General features: G+C 36.8%; 1 protein-coding gene across 1 annotated transcript in view; it reads left to right on the top strand.

The window, feature by feature from the left end:
• Window positions 1-654: 654 nt before the first annotated feature.
• col13a1 (collagen type XIII alpha 1 chain) overlaps window positions 655-13,096 on the top strand; it is a 161,138-nt gene continuing 148,696 nt past the window's right edge. The window contains exons 1-2 of the mRNA XM_016992189.2: window positions 655-675; window positions 11,106-11,141. Of these exons, the coding sequence (XP_016847678.1) occupies window positions 11,121-11,141 (21 nt within the window). The 5' untranslated portion in view covers window positions 655-675; window positions 11,106-11,120. The remainder of the gene's footprint in view (window positions 676-11,105; window positions 11,142-13,096) is intronic.

A 13,096-nucleotide genomic window follows, 5' to 3' on the forward strand; every position in this document is an offset into this window, starting at 1 on the left:
ACAGCTGAGAGACCAGATAGAAGTGCTAATTGTCCCAAAAGAAAATAAAACACCTCTTTCATGTGGCACCCAAGCCTTCCTCTACATAAAACAAATTGTAATGAGTCAGGTCATCAGTCTGTGTGACCCAGCCTTGTCTATTTTAACTTGTGACAAAATATATCTAGTGGTTACTAACCTTCCTTTCTTTGAGTGTTTAATTGGAGATGCTAGAGGCTGAACCTAGGATTTTAGTGCCATATGTGAGCATATATCCACCGTATGCCCTTGCAGATATTAGTAGTTTTTTCATAATCTGCAGTGACCAATGAGAAGACAGGAAAGTCAGAGAGCAGGAGGGAGATCAGAGAATCGTCTGGACCATAGGCAGATATTTCTCCATTCTTCTTCTGCTCTCCACCTGCCATGACATGGCCATTAAGAGGAGCAAACCTGTGTACTACAGAAATGGTGAACAATGACCTTTAGCAGTATGCTGGGCAATGTAGGATCTTGGCCTATAAGTGCAAATTATGATATCTGCTACAATAGGAAAATGACATTCTTCACATCCAACATTCACCTAGCTTCTGTTTTGATTGTTTCTCAGTGCCAGACCAATCCCTATGTTTTTTGTGCCAACATCTCCTCTGCTGTGTTTCATTTCAGGGTCGTACAGGAAGACCTGGGCTTCCGGTAAATATTCCCTTATTCCTTCTGCATTCTTGCCCTCTATCTTTTCTGCTAGCTGCAGTCAAGGATGCTTTCAGAAAAAGCTTTTATCTTGCAATCTCTCTTCCGCATTCACAAAATTTTGTAGAGGGTCCAAAAGATACATTCCCATTTGTAATCCTCCTGAGTTTCCCCAGCACCTAAAGAGTTAAAGAAGAAAAATCAAATAGCTGTATGAGGACTTTTAAACTAAAACACTTAAAGCACTCAGAATGCAGAACCTAAATGCTATAAATACCAAGGAAGAGGTAGACAATTATACTATGTTGTAAAGAGATTCAGGTTTCATTGAGATGAGTAAGCTTGTCCAATATTTCGATGGAGATCTCTGGTAGAGAATGTTCAAAGTCTCTCGTAGATCAGAAATCATTTTTTTTTCCAAAAAACTTTTATATAAACTCTTTTTGTTCAAGACAGGGCAGTTTGTAGACCAAGAGCTGGAGAATGCCTTACCCCCACATATGGAGACAGAACATTCTTCTGCTTTAATCACAAACTGTCTATTGTTTAGTAAATTATTTTCTCATATTATTATAAGTGTTTCCTATATTACTTCAATCACTGAAGTTGTCTGCAGGCAGAAATAAACATTTATCATAATTTGGAAAAAGACACTTAGTAATTTAAGAATATACACAAAATGAAATAAACCATGAGAGAAAAAAGTAAAAAAATCCAGTGCCAGACAGTACCTTTATTAAGATGAACTATACATGTGCACACAACTGTGGGTAAGCTTTCAAGTTCTCTAGGTGTCTTCATGGAGAACAATATTAACAAAAAGTACAAGGGATAGAAGTAGAAAAGTCTATTGAAAATCATGAAGTCTGCATTGTCAGATTCTCAAGATACAGAGGAATAGTTACATACATAACTGGCTCTTCTTCAGTTTTAATACTTGTAGACTTGGATATTAGATACAATTTAAAAATCAATATAGGAAAAATTGGGAACTACTATATGCCTGTAGGGACAAAGGATAAAGTTCCCTTTTCAAATATCTTCCACCAGTTGTAAAAACTGACTCTTAAATTACTAAGTTAGAAATTTTACAAATTACACATGGAACAAAATAATCAATACTGGTCTATAAGAGGTACCCCAAAATCCATTTAGGTCAGTGGTTCCCAACCTGTGGTCTGCAAGAACTAAAATATGGTCCAATAGCCTCACCGTTACTACTATGGATAATAACACAGCCCAACCAAAAACATTTTCTTGGTGTCTTTGTTTTTAGGCCTGCTCCTGGGGTTATCTGGGATGCTGATTCAGAAAATTGCATTGTAGACCACATCAACTCTAAATTGTTAAATATGGTTTTCTGAGGGCGAGCAGTTGGTGACTACTGGATGGCATATATTCTGTATCAGAAACTACAGTTGATGTGATCTATCCAATGCAATTTTCTGAATCAGCACCCCAAATAACCAAACCGAATCTAAAGTTGACCAAAAATTGATTCGTAACTCTTTTGGTACTAATGTTGGAGAGAGGTCCCTGGTCAAAAAAAGGTTGGGAACGACTGATTTAGGTGATACCTTTATTTTCATCAGCCACACAGAACTTGGAAGTGCACTGAAGCCATCCATAATTGTAAAGTGGTAAGATGATGCTCTGGGACATGTAGTGTCATTCTATCACTCTTCAGTATTTATGTCAAAGTGTTATTCTATTCCTTCACATAAATGACTGTCCAAGTTCTGAAACCAAATGTGTATTGAAATTGGTAAGTGAGGTAATGAATGGGGGGGGGGGGTTGCTTTGATGTTCAAGCCAAGGGAACTGTCTTCTCAGAGTATTCAAATGGAGTAAAGGAAAGGTACAGATTTAAAAAAAATTAAACTATATTAGGTGTCATGCAGCTTACAGGTAGGATATCGTGTGTAAATTTGTATAATGGTCTGAATTAAATTCCTCAAGACATTTGTGGCATAAAATTCATTACACAAAAAGCCTCTATTTTCTAATTTTGGTTTAGCCTAAGCCAAGCAGTGGAACATAATGTAATGATAGGGAAGGGATATTTTCCCACCCACATTTAAACACTGCTATTGCACTAAGCTGCTGGTTGTATTTATAGGACATTTGGGAATTTACAAAACTGCCTTATATTTTGTCTTCCCTGTGGTCTGTATTGGGTGAGTAACCCATAGCCTTCCAGAAGTTCTTAGACTGCAAGTACTATTATCCGTGGTCCTTGAATGAAGACTTAGGACTTCATCCCATGGGATAAGTAAAGTGTTTTGCATTGTTGGTTTTCCCTTAAGCTTCACAATGCCCTGATTAGAAATTAAACTGATTTCTCTGATTTCTTTAGGATTTATCTGTTTGATTTGCCATCACATGGTAGAAATTTGTTTTCTCCCATTGGCCCTCTATTATTTTGATTATTTATATTTTTAAAAAGGATCATAGGAAGTAGTTTTAAATTAACCCAGATTCTTTCCCCAAGCCTCTGCATTGGGATCATCAAGGAAATGGGCATTTTGACTCTTCCCACACACTACATCATCATTTTATTTACAAGAGGGTAACAGAGATTAACATTGAACAGGGAAATTGGCCATTTTGTCTGTCTCTAAGCAGAAAAATTTAAAATAAGTCATTTGCCAACGGGATTAAAATTTAAAATAAGTCATTTGCCAACACTTTAGAAATGGCAAAATACCACAACCCCATGGTTGAAGCTTGCGTCGTGTGAAGGACACAGTGGGTTGCATTTCTTAAATGTGTAGAAACGCTGGTTTTACTGCATGGGATGAAGTCCTAAGTCTTTCATTGTTGTGACACAGCTATTTCGTAAGAACAAGTCAGCTGCCTCTCTTTACCTTTTGTTGTTTTTGTTGAGTGCAATCCTTGCTGGTGCAGTAAAGCTTTTCTAAAAACTGGACACCCAACCTCTCATTAGAAGTTTCCAATTAAGGAAAGATCACAATCTGCAATGCAGTCCCGAGAGTTAATCTTTTGTGTCTGACCTGGCCAAGAGAAAATTGTACTATATATTAATGAGCTACTAATCTCTCTAAAATTTAAAATTCATTTTTAGTACTTAATCACAGCGATAACTTGAAAAAATTATAACAGAAACAGTTTGTAACTGGCACAAATTTTCATGTAAGCCTATAAGAGAGACTCAAAGAGATTGCAGGAAAGGGCTGAATGGTATAAGCTTTATATTAACAAAGATCCCAAATATGGGGGGGAGGGGGGGGACGGACGGACGGACAGACATTTCCCTTTCTTTTTTGTCTTATTCATACATTTTGTTTCATTTCAAGTTAGGATGAGTAGGGTTTCTCCCAGAAAGAAGATGGAAGTTATCTTTTCCTATTCATTGCTTCGCCCAGGAAGAGACCTCTCCCTCTCACCAAAGTTTTGATTCTGCATAACTGTATAAAGCTATTTTTAGCTGTAGTTTTGATTTTTCAATTTAGTTTGAAGAGCTCGTTTAAAACTGTACAGATTTTTTTCTTATTGGTTCTTAAACTTCTGCACTATTTTAAGCGCATAAGAAAACCCCCTCTTGTTTTGATCAGGGAACTATGTACTCAAACATTTTGCTCATACAGTGGTCAAACTGTTGCCCGTGTGAAGCCCTCTAATAGAACCTGAGTGCAATTGTACTTTTAATCTTGCACTTTCTAGCAACTGATGTACAAAATCATTTTGTCACTGATACTGGAGATGGCATATAGGCATCCTCATTTGTAGCCACTGATGAGCCCATCTTCCATTAATTATCTAGTTGCCATTTGAAAGCCATATAGTCTGAAAGCCATCACTATATTTTATGGCTATGAATTCCACACATTAACTATGCTCTTCATATATATTTTTATCTTTAAAGAATATCTTGCAATTCAGTTTTCATAGACAAATTGCTCATTTTGTTTGCATTTTTGGCACACCTTCCATCTCTATAATATTCTTTCTGAGTGTAGTGACCAGAATGGTACAGAACTGTTTCCCACCAATGACCAATGATAAATTCAGTGACTAAATGTGTCATCTCATCACCACACTCACATGTTTTGCATTTCTGTAACTAATTCCACACAGATAAACATACGTTAATAAGCACTTCATTTCATGCATCTGATCAAGTAGATTCTACCTATATCTTTCAATAATTTTAAAGGTGCCACAGTATCCCTTGACATGCAGAACAGTACAGAATATTCCAAATGTTATACAATGTATAAGAACAGTATGATATTGAAAATGTTATTTATTTTCTTTAAAAAAATCAGTAGTTACCCAAATGGTTTGCATTTTTGTAGGCATGTCACCAAGACTACAAGATTCCAGGATCACTATAGCTAAATTTTACTATATCTAAATTTACTACAGTAGAGTCTCACTTATCCAACATAAATGGGCCGGCAGAACGTTGGATAAGCAAAAATGTTGGATAATAATGAGGGATTAAGGAAAAGCCTATTTAAACATCAAATTATGTTATGATTTTACAAATTAAGCACCAAAACATCATGTTTTACAACAAATCAACAGAAAAAGCAGTTCAATACACGGTAACGTTATGTAGTAATCACTGTATTTAGGAATTTAGCACTAAAACATCACAATGTATTAAAATATTGACTGTAAAAACATTTACTATAAAGAAAGATAAAATTGCATGAAATGAATTTACAGTAACACATTGTCAGAAGCTAAATCCATAAAAAGTTCAGCGAAGGTTGGATCAGCGAAACTCTACTGTATATCTAAATTTTATAGTCTATAATGCTACAGCAATGTGGTCACATCACTATGAACCCATATCTCCAGGTTTTGCATCAGGATATTTTCTACATACCAAGCTTGGTAGAAATATATATTTTCAATTTTCTTTTGAGAGAATTCGGTGTGCAAACCTGTATGTGTAATGGTGTCTATGATGGAAGACTGTATGGGCAGCTCTATATTCATTTCATTGGGTCTTTCATATTTTCCCCTTAGCTTGATTTATCAATTGCATTTTTATTTACACAATTCTGCAATATTTCGTTTAATTATTTTTTCAGTTGTTTTCATGCTAATCATACTGTTTTCTGTTTCGTGGTAGAGGTTGTTATTTTAATGCACTACCTTGTGTGTTTTCATTGTTTTGTAGGGATGTGCAAATCCATTCTGTTTTGTTTCAAATTTTGGGTGCCCCTCATTTGTTTTCAGGAAGATTCTGGGAGATTATGAGGGGAGCCATTTCAATTCATAATTCGGAACCCTGAGTTCTGTTTCCATTTTGGGAAGAATCTTCCCAAAGACAGAATGGGGGGTGGGCAAAACTTTTTGCACACCCCTATAATGTTTGGTTAAAAATGTAGTTTCAGGTTGGCAAAATTGATAATGACCTGGCTGTGAATGCTGAGTTCCCCCAACTTAAATACAGATCTAGGGGCCTTGGGATAGATTGGTGGCCCAGGGAACTGTTTCCTCACTGCTCATTTACCTTCCTGACTAGAAACTGATATAATAACTGTAATCATGGTCTATGTGCATTTACTAAGAAGGGGTCAGTTGGGTTGATGAAACATCTTAATGGATGCAGGCCCTTCCTATTTGTAGTCCCACTTGATTTACAGCAACAAAGGATACCAGACCTCTTATGATTTTGTGACAGCCAGCATATTCCTTTCCACTCCAAGCTTGTTTATATGAATAGCCGTATTAACAAAGATTAAAAGCTAAACCAACATGGTGCCAGTTATTTTTATGAGTTTTGTGATCACATAACTAATGCTAATCTGCATGGAAACTGGGCATTAGTTTTTGTCAGTAGACATGATGGGCTGTTGGGACCATTCCAAAAAAACTTCGTGTTCTAAGACTGTCACTTAAAAAAAATATGAGGTTATTGACATTAGGAACTAGTATACATTTTAAACTGTGAAAATCCAAAGAACCCGAATAAACTTTTGTTAGCTAAATACATGCTATTTTCATATCAAAGAATCTTTCTGAGGGCAGAAAATAAAAGAACATGAGAATGAAGTCAACCATCCAGATGGATTTGGGTGGCCATTCAGATGGATTTTGACCCCATTTCCCATCAGCTCTCTAAGTAGTTAGGGGTGTGGGGTAGTTCTTTAACATCTAAAAGGCCAAAGGTACACCAGCCTTGCATTACTATATGCTTAGTCTTAACGCTGGGCTGTTATCAAATGTTGCAGCCTCATGTTGAATTCTTTTCCTTTTTACCCATAATCCTTAGAAGTGTAGCCATGTTGTTTTTCTGCCCTAGCCAGCAAGCAGCCAATGATATGGAAGAAAGGAATGTCCAATTGGTCAACATAATATACTGGTATATTATTGTATACTTGTATATGATATACATTGTGGTAATATACTGATATATTTCTGATATATTAAATATACTGGTATATTGGCAGCATAGAAAGGGTATGGATGTATCCAGCTTGTAAATATACTAGTCTATTATGGTGTACTAATACATATATTATATAGACTGGTAATATACTGATAGATTTTGGGTATATTAAATGTACTGATGTATAACTGGTATGATACAAGTAAAAATACCTTAACTTATCAGTAACAGGCAATGATGTGGAGAAAAGGTATGGGAATGATGGCCATGATGCTGTTGAATATTCTGGTGTGTTATATACTGTTATATTGTGGTATACTGGTATATTATTAATACACAGGTATATGCCCTTGCATATTACTGCTAAAATTCCTAAACATTACAGAAAAAGGGATACTGAACTATCATCTCCCTCCCGTATATGGTAACCTCATATACAAACCATAGTTAGTTTCGCTGTAATCTGCTGTTTTGTAGTTGAGCTCTCAGGGAAGTGCCACACAGAGCTTTACCGTGGCAGCCTTTCGGAAAAGTTTAAAAACTTGGCTTTTCCAGTGTGCTTTTGAAGAATTAATAATTAATTCCCATGTCAGGTCCCATCTCAGTGTCAAATGTTTTGTTTTTTGTTTTGTTTTTTGTTTTGGATGCACTTTATGTCATCCCTCAGTTGAGAATAACCTCATTGTTTATTTCACCCGAGTCTCTCACTAAATGCAGCACTTTATCTATCTACCTCACCCATGGGTTTTACAATTTTCATTCCTCACACTTTGGCTCAGCTCGCCCTTGTTTAATTCTTGTACTGTTTTTATACTCTGTTTTATTATGTTATTGTTACTATTTTATTGTTTTACTATGTTATTGTATAAGCATTTTTACTTGATGTCATGTGTCTTGCATATATTTTATTTTGTTTTATTGTAATTGCCTGGGCCCCATCTTAGCCGCCCCGTGTCCCTTCGTGGAGACGGGGTACAAAAATAAAGTTATTATTATTGTTATTGTTATTGTTATCCAATTGGGTTTCTTAAACCCGACTGAGCCCAGGTCAAAGTCCACACACCCAGGTCTTTCCAACTATCAAATTACTTTGGGACAAAGCACGGTTTTCCTGCTTTGTCCTGAATTAATTTGATTTTATCTGAGGCATCATTTGGACACCCCAGGGGGAAACACAGGAGGGTGCACATTTTAAGCACTATCTGGATGCGCCCTCACTTAGATATGAAAAAACGTACTTCATTTTATTATGTGTGCCTCCATCAATTGCTATTACAAAATTGCATGCAAAATGCAAAGGTATAACAGTGGGGGAAAAGACTAGGGAAACATGATAATCAAATCAGGCAAGCAGGCATACACAACTTGTGTATGTGGGAATCTGCGGAATTGGAAAGTGAGCAAAATACTACAATATCCCAAACCTGCTACGCAGTGATACTTTTCTTGGGTCAATAATGAATAAGGTAGCGCAGTTTCAATAAGTGAAGACATTTGGGATAACTGAAGATATTTAGGGCTCTTGGGTTCTAGGAGGAAGTTATTTTCAATTTTAAGAAGCCAGTTTGGAGTTTTCCTCTTTGAAAAGATCAGAGAAGGGTCAAATTGAAGTCAAGACAAAACTTAGTCTACACACATACAAGGCTTGGATAATTTTGGATAAAATACCACCCATTTGTGACTTCCAAACAAACAATCTAAGAACCTAAACATACTCTCTAAAACCTAAAAGGAGAATTTGATAATATAGAGTCTTCTTTTCATGCCATTATGTAGTGTTTCACTGCTTTGGTGATAAATACATTTGAATTATGGTAGGCAGGCAGCCAGGCCAGCAATGCTTATTTGTTAAGCTATGTTGTTAAGTAAAGGCTGCAGCAATGCACTGCGAGGGATGAAAGCATTAGTCAGAACTGAATGTATTTCTTGGCATTACATTATAGGTATTGTCCTATCATAAATATCTAGTACACACAACTCTGATTATGGTGTTATTTTCAACACCACAGGCATGGCTGTATGTACTGCATAATACCATGCCATCAGAATATAGATTGGAGTATTAGTTATAGAACACAACTTCTTGATTATTATTTTTAAAAGATATGCTTGAATGCAAGATCCAAACCTATTCCAGTTCAGGGATACAGCTCAGGGCTATAGTTTTTTAAAGGATTTTTTATTTCTTATCTTATGGGAGCCCTGGTTTTCCATTCATTGAAAAATGAATAGCCAACACAGAGTTGAAGGCTACCCTAAACAGTTTCTCTTAGGTTCCTTCTACACTGCCATGTAATCCAGTTCAGGGCAGATAATCTGGACTTTATATGGCAGGGCCTTAGTTGGAAAAGATTGGATTGAGCAGATTCAGGCATCCATGTCAACAGACGTGCCCATCGTTAGTCACAGTGTTTCAGGGTAAGTCCCTTTACAACCTTGGGAGCACCACCATGAAGGTAGAATTGAACCCATGTGCTCTGTGGGAAATTGAAAGGTGCATGTCTTATTTCTTATTTGCTGTAACGACCCCATCAGATGGGGTTAATTTAGCATTTTAGGATGCTTTTACCCTGTCTAATGGACAGAGCCCCATGCCAAACATCACATGACTCATGTGAATTTTGGCAGAGGCCTCACCCTCCAACTTACCTAGAAAAAGGATGAAAACTTAGTTATACACTTAGGCGTTTGAGTAGTGCAATATGAGCTTGGCATAATGGGACAATACTAATGATGGCGACAGCACTATATGTTACATTTTAAAGCTTTAAACTTTTATTATATTTATATTTTATTTGTTTTATTGTTTATATATTGCCTTGTATATTGTAGAACTTTGGCATCGAATTGTGCCAAATTATGTAAGCCGCTCTGAGTCCCTCTTGGGGTGAGAAGGGCGGAGTATAAATAGAGTATAAATAAATAAACTGGGGTGAAGGCATTGCTAGACACTTTCTCCTCAATACAGGAGGCTTCCTGTGTTGTGCTGGCTCCAATGGAGCCAGCACGGGGACTTGCTGGGAGGGCGACGCTTTCCCAGTGTGATGGGGAAAGCGTTGCCAAGAGGGAACTTTACGCTAGATGACAGATTCACCCCATTGCCCCGAATGCCAGGTAAAGTGGGACATTTTGCCTGGCCTTTATGATAAGGCCCTAAGAAACATATCATACAATATTATGGCCAGTGCCTGTAGATATGACACTCAGAAGCTCATGGATATGTCATTTTGATGTTTCTCAGCATTTTACTTCATTAGCAATGTATAGTATTGTGAAATTTGTATTTAAATTAGTACTGTTTTGCCCTGATTTGTGGTTACTCCTAGAGTATTCCTGGGCATCTCCTTAGCATCCTCACCATATTATTCTTGTCATGACTTTCACGGTAGACCACATGGCAAGATCTCAGTTCTTTGGACAGTCAACTATAAATGTGATTCAGTTCTTTATGTTACTAGACAGAAAGCATTCAAACTATTTGTTTAATCCTAATGATGTATTGGATGGCATATTGTTCAAAAGGAGGATTATGCAATTAAACAAAACATAGATAAACACTGAAATGAAGCTGCACATTGTTCAAAAAAGGATTTCACTGTTAAACCATAGATAAACATTTAAATGAAGCTGTAAGTGAAGGTCCATCAATGTCTGGAGGGACAAGGGTATAGCCGCTGTAATACATGACAAACAAGCTCCATCTTTCAGTAAATCCAGTAAATTTGTAGTCCCCATTAAATGGGTAAGTATAAACATATAAACCATGCTCCATATTTTTTGCCTATGCCAAAGGATAATGTTTTTCTCTTTCTTACTTATATATGTTGCACTTCAGAAATAGGAAAAAATTTCAATATCAGATGCATGCAAGCAGATTTCATATGCAGCAGGTAATCTTAGCACATCATTCCATAAAATGCACATAAATCCATGTATTCATATATAAAATCTAAAGTAATCATTATAATTGCATAAGCCCTCCTGTAAAAGTTCACTTGTATCAGTTTATAGCATCGCATATGATCAGATTCCAACTGCCCTTTGATTTTGCATTAATTGTTAGGGAGACAAAGGCGCCATGGGAATTCGTGGACTACCGGTGAGTCTTAAATGTTTCGTAATTACCTGACTCATTTACTTCCAAACCTTCCACTAATTGGTGGCCGCTTTGAAGGGAAGGGTATACAGTCATTGTCTCTGAGAAATTAGAATTTTTCTAGGCTCTAGTTTGGCTGGGTAGGACTGAAAGCAGGAACAGGAATTATTAAAAATAAAATAAAAGGCTGATTTAAATGCAATGGAGTAAACAAAAGATGGAAGAAATCTAAGTGGTTTGAGATTTAGAACAAAGAACCAAGTAGGAGAACAGTCATAGCACCAGAGTACCAATTAAAATGATAGTGCATTTATAAAAGAAAAGTGTTTCTAAAATGTACTGATTTTTGGGTATTTCTAATAGTTGAGAAAAGCTGTACTTGAAGGCATAGATTAAATAGTTATTTTAGACACTTCTTTATCTAAGAATGAGCATTATTTGAAAGGAGAAAAGGAGAACACCATAATACACCATAAAGGAAGAACATGTTAAACTAACAACTAATATCTGATATGGTCACATTGCTTCCCAAGAAGCTTCTTCCACCTGTCCTTGAGCTCTTTTCCACATATTAAACCTTTCCCCCCAAAGATCTTTCTATGGCTGGCAGTTTCAATGAGCTTCTTTTCAATTTCCAAAGTAAACTAAGAGCTGGTATGAGCTTTGGCACATTTCTGTAGCTATGCAAGAAAAAAAACCTGGCATGTTTACTCATCAAAGTCCACCCCACAATGTACTATCTCCCATAGTCAATGTAAATGTTAAGTACAAGGATATTACTTACAGTGATATCTTTGCTTATCTTGTTTTTATATGTGCAAGACAGAAAATTTTCAAAAGTTTTCTCTCCATTACTGAAGATCATAACATTTCCCTACATATTCTAATTATTTTTCATATTTCTAGTTGTTATGACAGTGTTCTGTGGGTGGGGTTTTTAAATCAGGGATTCCACTTAAAATAGATTGGATGAGGACTGTTGCAGTAAATGGATTGCAAAACTGTTGAAGCGTGTAGTGTTCTCTACTAGAGTAGGGCCCAAATCCTGTTTCATCTGTTTCTTTCCTGGTTTTGTACCGTTTTGTCCATTCGGATTGCATGGGATGAAACAACCCACGGGAACAAAGAAACAGTGAAAGAAAAGACAGAGGGGAACAGTAGTCATTTGGTTGGCTGGTTTTCGGGACATGACTGTAGGCCCTGGCTTGCAGGGCCTTCAGCCAAGCACCGGGCTCTCGATGCTCATAGGCCCTGCCTGCCAGGCCTACAAGCATTGAGTGCTCAATGTCTCATATGTCCCAGCTCGCAGGACCTACAGGCAAGTGTTGAGAGCTCGATGGCTCATAGGCCCAGCTCGCAGAGCCTAGCTCTTTGCTGCCCAAGGCCTGAAAATTGTTTGGGTTTTTTGGACCTTGGATGGAAAAGCCCATTCGTATAGGCAGTTGTTTCCATAAGCGGCGGATGGAAATGGAAACAGGGCCATATGAATGGAACAAACAGAAACTGTAAGTAATTCCATACAAATGCACAAGCCTATTCTCTATCCAACCCCTGAAATCATTTCTAGGCTTTTTTTAGAGCAAAATATTTTTAACACACATATCTAGAACACAAAACAATCCTACATGCATTTTGCAAGAACACTTTGCCCATTCCTGATCTAAAGGTATTATTACTTCTGTAATAGTGATATTCCCAATAGTCCATTCTTTTACCTTACTTTTCCAGATCCTAATCTGATTCCTTCCTTTTGTGTTCCCACATATATAACTTTCCTCAAAATTGTATTTACCTCCATCTCCTTTTATGTCCCCGCCTATATAACTTTCCTCAAAATTGTATTTACCTCAATCTCCATGGAATAACTTCAGGCTTAGATCCTGTTGCCAATTCTAGTTAAAACAATTGAATCAATTGGATTTATATAAGAACTGATGTCTTCTTCAGCTGGACCTGCC

This window comes from Anolis carolinensis, chromosome 3 (assembly GCF_035594765.1).
Source record: "Anolis carolinensis isolate JA03-04 chromosome 3, rAnoCar3.1.pri, whole genome shotgun sequence".
Taxonomy (NCBI): Eukaryota; Metazoa; Chordata; class Lepidosauria; order Squamata; family Dactyloidae; genus Anolis; species Anolis carolinensis.